This window comes from Phasianus colchicus, chromosome 5 (genome assembly GCF_987193195.1).
Source record: "Phasianus colchicus chromosome 5, bPhaCol1.hap1.1, whole genome shotgun sequence".
Taxonomy (NCBI): domain Eukaryota; kingdom Metazoa; phylum Chordata; class Aves; order Galliformes; family Phasianidae; genus Phasianus; species Phasianus colchicus.
Window position 1 is genome coordinate 39454858 of NC_143440.1, and position 14787 is coordinate 39469644.

The 14787-nt window shown below is 47.3% G+C and overlaps 2 protein-coding genes across 5 annotated transcripts in view; one reads left to right on the forward strand and one right to left on the reverse strand.

The window, feature by feature from the left end:
• Positions 1-12974, forward strand: part of FLVCR2 (FLVCR choline and putative heme transporter 2) — a 34460-nt gene extending 21486 nt beyond the window's left edge. Inside the window, exons 6-11 of one of the 4 annotated variants that reach the window (XR_016466987.1) lie at positions 2787-2897; positions 3477-3582; positions 4061-4172; positions 4590-4645; positions 6796-6892; positions 11232-12974. Coding sequence is in view for 3 of the 4 variants with exons in the window: in XM_090141396.1 (XP_089997522.1) it covers positions 2787-2897; positions 3477-3582; positions 4061-4172; positions 4590-4645; positions 5319-5417 (484 nt within the window). In the remaining variant the exon portion in view is untranslated. Of the gene's footprint in view, positions 1-2786; positions 2898-3476; positions 3583-4060; positions 4173-4589; positions 4646-5318 lie in introns of all 4 variants that reach the window. The other 3 variants (XM_090141396.1, XM_090141397.1, XM_031593907.2) reach the window with 3 other exon arrangements.
• Positions 12975-13074: 100 nt separating this feature from the next.
• ERG28 (ergosterol biosynthesis 28 homolog) lies at positions 13075-14743 on the reverse strand. Its single transcript, XM_031593908.2, has 5 exons — positions 14534-14743; positions 14358-14448; positions 13754-13872; positions 13505-13603; positions 13075-13370 (listed from the first exon to the last, which is right to left on the reverse strand). Exons 1-4 carry the CDS (start codon positions 14664-14666, stop codon positions 13524-13526), a joined length of 423 nt encoding a protein of 140 aa, XP_031449768.1. The 5' UTR covers positions 14667-14743; the 3' UTR covers positions 13075-13370; positions 13505-13523.
• Between the last annotated feature and the right edge of the window lie 44 nt (positions 14744-14787).

Here is a 14787-nt window from a genome sequence, read left to right on the forward strand (position 1 = left end):
GTAACCCTTTTCCAGGCTAGTCCTGGTGTAGTGGGCATGCCTTCACCATATCCTGCCCACTTGACCTAAGGTGATGTATCAGGACACGTAACTTCAAACACATGCTCACTGCATTGGGCATCCTTTCCAGGAGACTAGTTGTACCTGTCCCAGTTGAGGATAGCTTTCAGTCCCTGTAGGGGCATTGTGGGAGCAGCTTGCAGTGTCCTGGTATTTTTCACAAATGTCCTCTGTGAATCTGTTTCTTCATGTTTTTATCCCTCCAATAAGATGTTTATGACAGTGATAAGAACCTTATCAAGCAAAACAAGGCATTCTTCCATGCCCTGGGTGCCCCTAGAGTCATAGTGCACTCTCCTTGTCCTCTGACTAGCAAATGTGCTGACAAAAGGCCGCTTCATGAGAAACACCCTGCCTTGGTGTCTTTCCCCAGGGGTTCCTTTGTTTCCCTACGCCCAGTATCTGCCTGCGTCTTGGCTAAGCTTTTTGCTTGTATGCAAAATTTTGGGCCTTGCTTGTCACTGAGTCTCCTTTTTTGTCATCCATGATATACTCAGGGGAGCAGAGTCTTGCTAAAGCCTTGTTTAACAGAAGCCTACCTGTATGTTTGAGGCTGTTTCCTGCAGCAGGAGTTGCAGTCAGAGCTGTCTACTGGGGACTGTGGCAAGTAGGGACAAACTCAGTATGCACATCTAGGGCATTTCTTGGTGTGTGACTTCCACTGTCCTGGAGCCTGCAGTCTTGTTTTTCCCAGGTGACTGTCAATTCATTATGTACTGCTGGAGCCTAGTGACTGAGGGATATAGATCAATAAAGAAAGCTTGTTGTTTTTTTGAGTTTACTAATGTATGGTATCCATGGCAAGATTGAAAAGTTTTCTTCATTTTTTTCACCTCTCTAAGTTTTGCAGTTCCAGTGGAAAACATAACTTGCTTTAAACTGCAAGAGCTGCTTGCTTCTCTGAGCCAGCCTAGTTCTCATTGGAGGACTGTGTGTTCTGGGAACTTCCTTCTTGCAGCTTGACATAGCATCAATATGAAACAAGGTCCTGACCACATCTGGTCACTAACTCATTCATCTTCTTTGTCTGGAGTTGAGGAGTGAAGTGCAAATATGGGCAACTGTCGAGAAATAGTGAAGCAGTTATAAACTGCTTCAAAAACTTGAACCATAAGCCTGGGAAACTAACATCAGACTTCTGCACTGAGACCAAAACTGGCTGGGGGTGCAGAAAACAATTTTCCCAGTGTGCCAACTGTCCCTGCTAGCAGAGATCACAGAATTACAGAATGGCCAGGGTTGGAAGGGACCTCATGAATCTCCAACCCCCCTGCCACATGCAGGGCCACCAACCTCCTCATTTAATGCTAGACCAGGCTGCCCAGGGCCCCATCCAATCTGGCCTTGAACACCTCCAGGGACGGGGCATCCACAACCTCTCTGGGCAGCCTGTTCCAGTACCTCACCACTCTCTCTGTAAAGAACTTCCCCCTGACGTCCAACCTAAATCTCCCCTCCCTCAACTTAAAACCATTTCCCCTCATCCTGCTGTTATCTACCCTTTCAAAGAGTTGATTCTCCTCCTGTTTGTAGGCTCCCTTTAGGTACTGAAAGGCTGCAATGAGGTCACCCCACAGCCTTCTTTTCTCCAGGCTGAACAAGTCCAGCTCCCTCACCTGTCTTCATAGGGGAGGTGCTCCAGCCCCCTGATCATCTTTGTGGCCCTCCTCTGGACCCTCTCCAACAGCTCCCTGTCTTTTTTGTACTGGGGGCTCCACACTTGGATGCAGTATTCCAGATGGGGTCTCACAAGAGCAGAGTAGAGGGGAACAATCACCTCCCTGTCCCTGCTGGCCACCCCTCTTCTGATGGAGCCCAGGATACCATTTGCCTTCCGAGCCACAAGGGCACACTGCTGGCTCATGTTAAGTTTTTCATCTATCAAGACCCCCAGGTCCTTCTCCACAGGGCTGCTCTCAAGGACCGCTCCTTCCAGTCTGTATGGATGCCTGGGATTCCTCCGGCCCAAGTGCAAAACTCTGCACTTTGCCGTGTTGAACCTCATCAGGTTCACCCGGGCCCACCTTTCTAACCTCTTGAGGTCCCTCTGAATGGCATCCTTTCCTTCAACTGTGTCGAACGCACCACTCAGCTTGGTGTCGTCAGCAAACTTGCTGAGGGTGCACTCGATTCCGCCATCGATGTCATTGATAAAGATGTTAAAGAGCACCGGTCCCAAGGCAGACCCCTGGGGGATGCCGCTCGTTACCGGCCTCCACCTGGACATGGAGCCATTGATGACTACATCATAGAGATTGATGACCACGTCATCAAGAGATGAAGCTTCTGAGGATCACAGCTGCATCGTGGAGGCTTATGATGATAAGCATGTATTTTGGCATTGACTTGTGTGAAGTTTGGAGACTCCTGTTCATAGAAATTCCATCTAATTCAGACCTGGTCAGCACAGCCAGGAAGCTGTAATTCTATCCTTCAGCCTATTTCTTATTCAGCTTACATTTCACCTCTCCAAATGTAGAAGTTAGTTTAAACAAAAAGTGGCATCACTGCAGTGCACTGAAAAACAAATACACATGAAACAACAACCTTGGTTTTCCCTCTGTTCTAGATGAGGGTCTGTCCTCCAGACCTGATTATTTCAGAGTGTGGAGTGCATGAGAGCTGCACAGCTTTTTTCTTTACTGTGTGCTGCAAGATATGCCAAGATGTATGGGTGAAAGGGAGAATTTGATTATATAAAACCCTGACTGTGCTTTTCCTTGCAGACAGACAACACTAGTGGTCTATATCATGTCTCTGGTGGGGATGATAGTCTACACTTTCACTCTGAACCTAGGCCACCTCTGGGTGGTCTTTGTGACTGCAGGCATTCTGGGGTAAGTTCATGTACAGGCTGCTTTCCTCCGTGCTTGAGCTGCTAGGATGTGAGAAGGGAGGCAAAAGTCATGGCCCAGAAAGGACTGGAGAGAGCCGCATCCTGCTTGTGGCTCCCATGTGGGATAAGGACAAAATAAATATTATATTATATTATATTATATTATATTATATTATATTATATTATATTATATTATATTATATTATATTATATTATATTAAAATATTATAAAAATAATAAAATAAGGAAAATGCATGTAGGCCTGTCTGGCTGATGGACTGTGCTGGGGGTAATGCTCTTCTGTGTTGCTTTTGGGAGATGCTGCTTTTACTACCTCCTTCTTTGCAGCCTCCTGCTGGCTTCGCTCCATGCCTGAGGCTGTGAGCAAAAGTGTTTGTGGGTAGGAGGGAGACCTATGCCATGAAGAGGGAGTCAGGCAGCTGTGTGGGCTGTGGAAATGATACTGGAAATATCCTGAGCAGTAAGTCCAGCATCCCAGCAGGCATTTGTGCTACACTGTGCCTCTTCAGTCTTCTTCCTAGCAGTCACTGAGTCTTCTTTTCTGTGTGTTTCTTCACAGATTTTTCATGACAGGGTACCTTCCCTTGGGCTTTGAATTTGCTGCAGAGTTGACATACCCAGAATCAGAAGGAACATCATCAGGGCTCCTTAATGTCTCAGCACAGGTTGGTATTGTTTTTCTTTTTCTTGCTTTTTCTTAGTAGGCAGAGATCTCAAACTATAGTTCCCAGCCTTGAATCTCATTTCTTGTCTGCGATTATTCCTGTGTACTACAGATCTAAGCACCTCAGAACCTGGCATTTCAAGTGATGGTCCTTGTGGCATTTGTTTACTGGCACCCATTCTGTTTTTGTTAAGGAAAGTGTCCATCAGGAAGCCAGTCATACTTGCTTTTTCCATCATTGTTCCTAGCAGTCCAGTGAGAGAGGTCTTAGTCTCTGCCCAGAGACGGGCTTTTAGCCTTAAGGGTCTCCTGTCTTCCCATCAACTGAAAGGTGGTATCCCTGGATGTGTTTATAACTAAACTTTAGCCTAGCGAGGGCAACAGCTTGTCTGGCCTGTATGCTTTGACAGTTCGATAAAGCGGGGAAGCTGTTCAGGCTACTTTATAACAGTACAGCTTGACCTTGTGTTTGTTTGTAGATCTTCGGTATTGCCTTCACCATCAGCCAAGGGCAGATCATAGATCACTTTGGGACAAAGGCAGGAAACCTCTTTCTTTGTTCCTTCCTGTTCCTGGGGTCCATTATGACAGGTAATTAAATTTCTGAGTGTTCTGCTGTGACTCTTCCCCTTGGGCTTGGCATGTGAATTGAAGGGCTTTAGGGGGTGGCATTACTTTCAGGGAAGGGCAGAACCCACACAGCAGCCCCATGGCAGTGTCACAGTACTTTTTGAAGCATCTGGGTTGTGTTAAAAAATGATCCAAGGCTTCTTGCCCTGGTTGCTTTTTGGAGTTTCCAAGATGTACATTCTGAAAAAGGAAGGACAGAGACTCCTTATTGCACCATATAGAAGTGTTGTCTTCCTTGTTCTGGGACAGTAGTTTCCCTTGCTCACCCTTATGCATTCTCCTTGGGCCTCTTTACCTCTTTGAGTATGAGATAAATTGATTTGGGATCTGCATGGTAATTAAACTACCTTTACATTTTTCTTCCTCTCTTTGTTGAAGCATTCATTAGGGCTGATCTCCGAAGACAGCAGGCAAATGTGGAAAATGAACACACAGTGAGTAAATCCCCCTTCAGTTTCTGTTGTGCACCTGCTATTGGCTCAGCACAAACCTCACTTCTTGGAATGGAGCTGGCCCCTTTCTGAGTTACGATTGTAGCTGTGATTCTATTTTATTGTCCCACCACTTGCCCAGCCTGTGGGGAAGCTCCTTGTTGGCATGTTCAGACAGGTGGCTGTAATCTCAGCTTTGCCAGCTGCTGGGAGCCTCTGTTGGCTTACTTTTAATGTTCTGCAGACTCTGTGGGCTCTGATTTTCTGGGAGTGTGCAGAGCTTTACATGTGTTGTTCTCGGTTAAAGACAGCTGTGGAATGGAGTTGAGCTGGCTTCTTTCCTCTAACCATACTTCTGCCTCGTTTAGAGCTGGGTAACTATTCTTCCAGCTCCCTAGAGAGGCAGGTTGTTCCTCTTCATCCCTGTCTTTAGCTGCAAAATGGAGTTCTTTGCTCAGGACAGGAGGAAAGTGAGTGGCAAAACCCAAATCAGGGCTTCAGCAGTGTAGCTCCTTACACTTCATGTAGTGCTGTAGGCAAAACTTCTAGCTTATGTCAGAAGGCAGGGTAGCAGGTCCTGGTGGTGTAATGTTGCAATCACTGCAGCTGTTTGCATGTGGGAGAGGGCCTCCAGTGAATGAACTGCAGTGGATACTCTCAGAAGTTCTTTCTGCAGGGAGAGGGAGAGGATTGGTGGTTTCTTGGGGCGCTTCTCCTTAATGCTCTGTACTCCTCTTCTGGGATGTTAGCAGAGATGTCCATTCAGTGTTCATGAAGCCATCAGCGACCGTGACTGGCAAAGTGAATAAGCTCAGTTCTCTGCTGGCTCAAGTCAGGTTTTTTCAGAAGATGATGCTGCCTTTCTCCAGTTAATCTTGCCAGTCCAATCTGGAGAGAGACCAAAAGGTCCAAGAAGCAGCCCTACTCCAACCAGCTCCTCAGGAAGGTGGATTTTCAATTACAAAATATATGCCTTTTGTTTGTTTGTTTTGTCTTTATAGAACTATCTGAGCATAAATGCAGAAAGTAGGATAAGTACATGGAATTGATGCTGCTGTGGGTAGTTGTTGCACATAAAGTTCTAGAGTAGACTGGGAAAAAAAAAGGGTGTAAATGTACTTAGTTTGGGTAAAGTAGCCTCTCCTGTTGTCTTAACTTAAGAACAGTTCTTGCTTTTTTTCTGCTCTGGGGCTGACAACTTCAGCTGATTGTAGGAGTGGTAAGCATCAGGGTTTATGCAACTAAGATAGAAGACTGCTGCTCTCCTGGAATCCTGGTATGAGTAGAGTTAATGGGAAGAGACTTAGTTTAGCTGAGCTAGGATTACAAGCAGTCTGTTTTGCACACACCAAACTGCTTGTATCCCATGATTAGCAGTGATGAAACAGGATAAAATTTAAGGCAAGCCATCCTTTCTCTTCAAGCCCTCTGCCAGCAAGGTTGTCATGAGAGTTGCTGGTGACACAGTTAATTCATAACATGTAGAAGATCCAGAAAATATCAAGGTTATGTTGCCTAGTGGCATTAAGGCCCTTTCTCTTCTTGTCAGGCATTTCTCTTGCTAGATGAATTGTACTCTTTTGACATTTTTAGATAAATCTAAAATAAAGTTGTAAGAGTTTGCTGCTGGAGAGGAGGTGTTGAGACCAGAACAGAAGTAGTACAGGTCACTTCTGTAATCCTAAAAGCTTCCAAAACTGACTGCAGTAAGAACCAGAGGGATGCATGTGTGGTAGAAGGTCTCATCAGTCAAAAACTTCAATGCCAGCACTTTCCCTTGAGGACTCATGCTCTGTGGAAGTCATTATAGACACCTTTTCCACTTCTACTACAAATGGCTGGGCATACCAGGTTATTTCTCAGGCTTAACAACCGGCCCCAAGTGCCTGACCTAATGAAGTGAGGCTGAACCTGGTATTCTGCATTATTATGGATCCCTCAGCCAGGTGGGCAGAGGCACTCTGTGCTGCCTTTGTGGGGAGTTCTGATGGTGTCAGTACACTGGAGCTTTGCCATGTGGCATGGCTGACTTACCTGTGCTTGGGTGTTTGTACTGGTTTCTTTCTTACCTGTTCCTCTTTTTTTTTTTTTCTCCTCCCCTTCCCTACTTGCCTCCATGTTTTCTGGGATCTGACTTGTGGCTGTTGTTACAGAGACTTCAAGGCAGCAATCAGATCACGGCTTATGGACTGTAGCTTGTAACCCCAATCCCATCAATTCCCATTCCTGTTCACTAGCTCACATACAAAGGTAGGAGAATCACACTAATTTGCTTGTCTGAACACTCACGGGTGGCACAGGCACCAAGCCAATGACACTTCTGGGATAGCAACAGCAGGCATAGAGTGCTGAGAGCTGCCCTTCCTGGGTACGGCTTTGAGAGGAAAGATAAGACAGCTTTCCATAGTAGTGAACACCCACCAAGCTTGTGTTGGATGAGGTGTTCAAAGAGGTGCAGCATTGCAAAGTCTGGTACTGGAGCAGATGAACTGAATTGACAGTAAGTTACAGGGGAGAGGAAATGTGTTTGAAGGCCCTTCTCGGATGTTACTTTTACCATCTGGATTCTTGTCTGGAAGTGGTACCAGGAGCTCTGTAGAAGAGTTGGACTTCATCACAACCAATAACAAAGTCATTGGTTTGGTGCCTTTTGGTATACAAGCACCTGAAAATCGTAAAGCTCTGTGCTTGTCTTTCTGTGAATCTTAGTGGCACTTGGCATTTTCTAAGCTGCTGCTTTGGGTGTGGTGCTTTATTACTCACTGCTCTCTGCTTTGCGCGCTGGCTGGCTGCTCTGCCAGGTTAACTGGGCTACCCTGTGCTTCTCATCAAATGTGTGTATCATCTTGTGGCCATGATCTATGGGACTAACAGACAGAAGCCACAAGGGTCTCTTGGAGAAAACCACCTCAAACCCGCTAAGATTGGGCATGAGCTACAGGGAGTGTGAAGCTGCCACACTTTGACGCAAGCATGAGGAGCAGTTACACTCACTGGGCAAGATTTGCCTCTAGACTGAGCACTTCTAAAGCTGTACCCATGTCTGTGGCTTTTTTAGCTGGCATATATCTATCGTGTTCGCTTGGGATGAAGTAGCTGAGAAGCTGAAGCTGCATGAGTTGGGCAAGCCTGTTCTAGTGTACTGGTAGTTTTTTTGATGTTTGAAGCTTATGCTATTGTCTTCACTGGTAATGGTCCTGTCTTGGTACAACTGCCAGTGTTACTGCTCTCATCCCAGCTGCAAAACGGGCATTGTGAGGCTCGGGCATGCTGTGTTATAGCTATTGCAAGGAGAAGACACATTCAGAGTCAGATGTGAGCTTCCAGAAATTGCAGGGTCGTGGAGCTGTGCACCCTGTCCACTGAAATGCTGTACTATTGGTCGTGTGGTCCTGTTGATGAGTGTGTTTTTTCTGATACTGACCCAACAGAGGTGCAGTCCCATGGTGGAGGTGGATGGTTGACTTACTGTTCTGTGTGGGACCTGTCATCCGGTTTTGGGCCTAGCAAGGTTTGAATCTTCCTGGTGTGAAAATAGAAATGATTGGGTGGAGAACTTCACAGCTTCTAACTGTGCAGAGTAGGACTGTGAAACAGCTTGATTTCTCAGAGTATACAGAAAAGAAAAATACACGTGCTAATTGTCATACAGAAAGATCTTCACTAAGTTTTATCTTCTGCTGATGAAATAGAAAGTCTAGAATCTGGCTGAGCAGCTGACTTTGTCAGAGAGATGAGGAATGTATAATGCCACAGCATCAGTGAAAAGAGATGGTATTGTTATCTGCCTTCACTGTCTGCCCAGGAACCACAGCTTCCAGGCAGCTGCCTGTCAGAGCTTTTGGTGACTGTCAACACTGCAGGACAGTTTCCTCCTCTTCCTGCAGGACCTGCCTTGTGCTCACAAGCACTTTGTCTTCTGTCAGTGCCTTTTTGCTGCTTAAGGTTACAGTTAGACAGATGCTGCAGTTGAACTTAATGGATCTAAATGGTACTGTGAACATTGTCCTCTATTGAGAAGTCTGTAATGTGGTTCTAAAAGTCCTCTCATTTGTGTCAATTCCTAGAGCGTCAGCATTCTGTATCTCAGGACACTTGAATCAAATGCCCACAGAGAGACTCATTATCATGTAAAATGGGCTATATATACGTAAGTGTATCTGAAGCCATTCCAACATTCTGCATTGAGGTTTCACAGTAGTGAATTGGGGATCCATATTATTGTCATAATTATGCTGCATACAGCCTGTGCTCATCTGTTCCTGGTTTCCAGCACCTATGCAAACTGTCCGTTATTGTTTATTGCATAATGTAAAGAAACATCTTTGCTGATTTTTGTAGTTGTTTTGAGTCGGAAGTGCCTTTCTACAAGAAAGCTCTTAAGCAACAGTTCTTTGGAAATACTTCTAAGCTTATGTATATATTTTTTTTTAAGAAACAAGTTATCGTGCTTGTTTGCTTGTGCAGGATCTCAAGGTGTCTGGACTGTCTTTTTCTTCAGACTGGGCTTTGCTAGCTCTCTTTGAATGTAACAAATTGGATTGAAGTGTATTCAGGATATTCACATCGATTTCATATAGTAGGAGATTTTTTTGTGTGTTTGTGTATTTGTGTGCATCAAGAGCCTATTTTTGATAGCAGACTGTAGGTGCAAAAGTGATTTCTGGCTTTGTCCTGGTTTTTGTATTGCAATAAAATTCAAAACTTTAGTCTCAAGTGTTACTCTACCAGCAGGGCTGAGCACTGATGAGCGTAGGTGATTCTGGGCAGATCAGCGGCCATCCTAGACATGCAGTCATAATAAGGGATTTGCTTAAAGCGAGGCTCAAGTTCTGCTGTGTTCTTAAACTGTGTCCTGGATAGGTCAGGACTCCGTCAGGGCTCAGTACCATGTATTGATGGTTGTGCATTTGCCCAGTATGAAGATGGGTCTGCTGAATCTCAGTGGAACACCCAAAACTATGTTGCCTTTTCATCCCTGCAATTTAGAGGCTGGCCGTGACACCGTGGAAAGCATTCTACTCCTGTAGCATACTGGAGTCCCTTGGAAGCTGGAGCATGCTCCAGCTCTAGTGAAATACTGCCAGTAAAAAAAAAAAAACAATAAGATGGAATTTTACATAGTAGGCACAGTGTGTGCGCCCTCTCCTGTTTCTTAGACTTGCCTGCACCTTCTGTGTGTTTACTGTATGGCAAGCAGCCTTCTCCCACAGCCATGGGCAGGCCGGCTGCGTGTCCTTTTCTAGTACTGTGTCTCCCACCTGTGGGAGCAGCCTTCCTGTCCCAAGACATGGAGCCCAGCATCCTGGCCTAAACCATCACCCCTGTAGCTCCACACCACAAAAGCGTTGAGTCCCCAGAGGTGCTTGGGGGGCCTGTTCAGAGCTGCCAGCACGCTTCTATGTCTCACGGCTTTTCTCAAGCCTAAATGCAGCTTTCCTGTTGCTCCTACCTTTAGCACTGCTTCATGCAAACCCTCCTGCCGATGGGAAGTTTTCTCTTTTTTGTGCTTCCTGGCTCTTGCCTCCAGGCATGTCTTTGAAGCTCTTCTGGTCTCACTCTGTGTTCGGATATTGCTGCTGACCTCTTCAAAACCTTTTCAGCTGCCGTTTGTGTAAGAAGCCACTTGGAATGAAACTGTTTTGTAACTCTTGCTTTCATGCTGCCTGGGCTTATCTCAAACAGCACTGTGGATGCAAACCTATTTGTGCACCTCTGACTCCTGCCTCAGGTCTCAGTCTTGCCCTGCAGTGAGTTAATTCAGAGTCCAGGCTGTACAAGACCCATGTTTACCCTTACAGGTCTGCACGCTGTCTTCTAAATCAGTGACAGTTGAGGTGTCTCAGTGTATTTAGCCAGAACTTGGAGAGATTTCTGAATCTTGCTGGGGGACCTGGGAGTGTAAGGTCTAATCATAACTCCGCCTTCAAAGATGCAGCAAGAGGGGCTGATCCAGCCCTACCCAGGGAGGCTGAATTGGAATTGCAGAAGTTCAGCTGTTTTATGCAGTCCCAGGTTGTGTTAATTTGGCAACAAGCTGTACTGCCCTTGCTTTTCCTCTGTGAAATGACTGTACAGCTGCCTCTGCTTTAAGGGAAGAAATTGTAGGAAAGTTCAGGTATTCAGGCTAATTCTTTCAGAGGTCTTAGGAAAAAAAGCAAAAAAACAAAGCTAAAATGCCTTTAATTTCTTATGGCATTTTAGGATACAAGTAATGAATGTTGAAGAAGGCCTTGTCTGTACCATGCTGTGGAATTATTCCAGCCATTTGTCTGGGCATTGGAATGTTCTGAAAGAGTGAGCCGGGTGCACTCCTGGATTGAGCCCTCAGGGTGTGGTAATGGTGATTCTTTGGATTTAAGTCAGGTCAGGTGGGACTTTGAGTAACTTGATTTAGTGAAAGGTGTCCCTGCGCATGGCAAGATGATCTTCAAGGGTCACATCCAAGCCAACCTATTATGTGGTTCTGTGATTTGTGCACACAAGTGGGGAGCTGTGAATGAGCCAGCCTCTGACCTGCTGGTCTCTGAAGCCGAAGTGTGGCCACCCAGGATCCTAACCGTATTCTTTTTCTCTCTCTGACTTGCAGAAAGTGATGCCAGAAGCTTGCATTGTTCCCATAGTCCTTGAGGAGTCAAAGCTGTGAAAAAGAAGGGTGGCAGAGCTGGGAGATGCGGGACACCACCCTGCCCTCATTCTCACCTTTGCTAGCTACACCATCCTGTTACATGTGAATTCTGGCAGAGGGGCGACTGGGAACTGCTTGTAGAGCATGACAGAGTGAAACAAGAAGGGATTTGCTCCCTTCAGTTATACCTCTGAACCTTGCTGTTCTGGAGTCTGTGCTGAGTGATAGGAAAAGTTGAGAAAAGTCACTGCTCCCCTTCACTCCATGTATGCTCAGAAGAAAAGCACACGTTTTCAGAAAAGCCCCAATTCCAGGCGAGTCCTGAGCAGGTGAGGGTGGCACCTTGCATGTGGTCTGTGCCTCCTCTCCCAGGGAAGCAATGACACAGAATGCCAGTGCTGAACTGTGAGCAGCCCTGGGAGAGCTGTGACCTGGCTCTCAGGAAGGGAGATTGCACCGAGTGTCTGTGATGCCCTCCATCTTGCACAGGTGATGGTAGGGGCTTCAGCACAACACCAGCCAATCAATGCAAAGCAGTGCAACTGCCAGTGCCATTTTTTTATACATGGCTGTAGATAAAGATTCACCTAGAATTCACTTGGGTTGCTTTAATGTTCCTATATACTAGGAATAAATGAGAGAGACCAGTAGATCTCCTACTAGAGGCAAGGGTTAGTGTTGTGGCTACAGCCTGAGCCCATATCAGCACTGGGCTAGCAGCAGGAGTGACTCAAAGCACAAGCTCTCAAGGCTGAGGATCATATCTTCCTCCTTAATGATGAAGTGCCTTTTGCAACTTTTAACACTACACAAAAGCCTTTGTGGAATATCAGATGACCTGTCAGGGCAATATTGCCCTGTGCTGCTATGCCGAGGTGTTTTCAGCACAGTGGGGATGATGATTTGCTCTAGTATAGAGGCTTCCACTTCATACTAGAAGCCTTCTTAAACACCAGCATATGAGACAGAACTGTGGGTATCTCCCAGTCACAAACATAGACCCCCAAACCCTTTTCCTTCCTTTCCAGCATCCGTCCCTTGGTGGAGACATCAAGTGTCCTTATGCCAATATTATACAGTTGCACACATACTTCCTACTGGAAAAAAAACCACAAATGCAGACTGGATGAAAATATATTAAAAAAATTCCTTTTTTTGATAGTTTGGGATTGAGGATGTGGTCTAAAATGGCTTTTAAATATAACTTTTCTATGAAATAAAAACATTTCAAGTACAATGAAATATGACACTTTTGTATTATAGGGTTAAAACTGTCTCAATTTGTGTGTTTTTTTTTTGTTTGTTTGTTTGTTTTTTTAGTAGCCTGAAATGCAGAATAGAAAAAATCATTTATTTGCCCACTGCTACTGTTATACTCTTCTCTTCCTTTTATTTTTCCCCCTTCTTCCTCACAGGGATAGGCTTCTCCCTTACCAGCTCCTGCTGGTTCCTTCCTACCTTTTGTACACTGTCTATTTGCTCTGGATATTCTTTCATCTAGCTCTAAGTAACCTGTTCCCATTTGCTCATTGTTACAGTTGCAGCTCATTGCAAAGAAAGCTCACTCCTGATGCATGCAGTTTGTTGCTACTAGAATGCTGCAGCAGTGAGAGCTGCAACAACTCTCTTTGGATGTGTGTGATACGTTCAGTCAGACCTGGAGCTTTGGTGGAAGGGACTCAGTGAATGATAAAGGTGCTGTAAAGCAGGATAATGTCCTACAACATGCAGTAAAAACTACATGTTCCAAAGTTGAAGAATATTTACCTGCTGCTGGGTAGCACAAATACAGACACCGCATCCGTCAGTTTTCTGTCATTTATTAGAAATGGCCCCTGCAGAACACACACACACATGCAAGTTACACGGTTGGACCACAGCAGCACACGTTCCTCTTTCCCGTCCAAAGCATTCAGCAGACTATGGGTGGCTCTGTACCTCCTCCCCATGGGTGCAGCAGGGGCAGGCCTTTAGCATTTTCATGGGCATACCCGAGGCACTCCCTGCCCTCCTGCAGGGACGCAGTCACCAAGCGCTCCCTGCAAGCTTGGACAGGCTCCTATGGGGTTTGTCTTTGACACCAGTCAGCTGAAATTTTGCCTGGACAAGATAAAACACTCAGTAGTGAAAGATGATTGACAGAGTCCAACATCAGTCTGCCACTAGGACTGGCATCCTGGAGAAGTTCAGAGCTTAGTGGAAGTTTGGCAGTGAGAACAGGAGATGATGCTGACCTTTACAGTGTGCTCAGCCTCAGTTTTTCTTCTTATTTTCTGACAGTGCTTCTACCTCTAGGTACTGTAGCCCGATCAGCATCCCCAGGATAGAGAAACCTGTGATGGAGATAAAGCATGAGTTGTATAAAGAAAGGCTGCAGATGGAACATGCTGAACACCTCCTCCTTGCCCCACAGGTAATTGTCAGGGAGCTGAGAACTCCGCAAGAGGTTGGGGGTGGGAGGCAGGATGCGGGGTTTTGCTTACTTGCTACCATGAGGGGTGCCATGACTCCAATCGTCAAGGCTGCAGTGTGGTAAATGAAGACTTCAGAGAGGAAGTGAACAAGGGCCATGAAGAAGGTGAAGAGCGTGATGTAGTAGAGGCTGTTGGAGCAGAAAGAAGCAGGTTAGCAAACTCACGGCACCGGCACTGCAGGCAGCAAAGCCACACGCTGCCCGCTCTCTTCCTCGCTGTGGAGCAAGAGGGCAGTCAGTCCCTGGTGCAGGGAGGTACTAAAGGTCGCCGGGCAACGTCTGGGAAAACAGGGTGGCGTGTTCAGCGGTGTGCTGTCACCGGCGTTATCTGCCCGCAGGTGGGCGAAGGGGCAGAGCGAGGGCAAGGCGCTGACGGCATGGGAAGCAGGAGGGCACGCGAAACAGGGTGAGAACCGGCTGAGCCGAGGAACGGGGCGACGAGACAGGGCTGACTAAGGGCGCGTCACCCGGGACATCTTCCCACCGTCGCTCCACTACCCGCTATGGGACAGCAGCGGGCTCCTCCGGCCCCGCACGGCTCTGCCCGGCGACACGCGGCCCTCGGAGCGCGGCACCCGGCGCTGCCCCGCCCGCGCCCGGCGCCGCCCACGTACGTTTGGTTGCGGATGTCGATGGCGCACAGGCAGCGGATCACCGAGGACAGCAGCGTCCAGATGCCGAACGTCCGCGCCTGCAGCCCGTTCACTGCGCACAGGGAGGGGAAAAGCGCGGTGAGGAGCGCTCCCGCCAACGGGGAGGGCGTCCCGCCGGCTGCGGGCCGAGCCCTTACCGAGACCGGGGCTGCCGGTATAGAGCTTCTCCGAGAGGAAGCTGTGGTCGCGGAAGCTCTGCAGCGTGTTCCCGGCGGCGATGACGGACACCATGACGAGCCAGCTGCGCAACACGTTCAGGAAGCGGCTCATCCTGCCGCCGCCGCGGGCCCGCGCCGCGCTCCCGCACCGGGGCTCCGACCCGCGCCGCCCTCCTGCGCTCCCATTGGCTGCGGGCGTGCCGCTCCACGCGCGCGCCACGCGGCCGCGAGGG

What these genes read in the sequence shown, in the direction of transcription:
- ERG28 (XM_031593908.2), bottom strand. Translation starts at nt 14,666, where the DNA reads ATGAGCCGCTTCCTGAACGTGTTGCGCAGCTGGCTCGTCATGGTGTCC. An exon ending in ATCGACATCCGCAACCAAAC is followed by an intron (nt 13,873 to 14,357) that starts GTACGTGGGCGG and finishes CTGCTCCAACAG; the next exon opens with CCTCTACTACATCACGCTCT. An exon ending in GGCACCCCTCATGGTAGCAA is followed by an intron (nt 13,604 to 13,753) that starts GTAAGCAAAACC and finishes TCTCCATCACAG; the next exon opens with GTTTCTCTATCCTGGGGATG.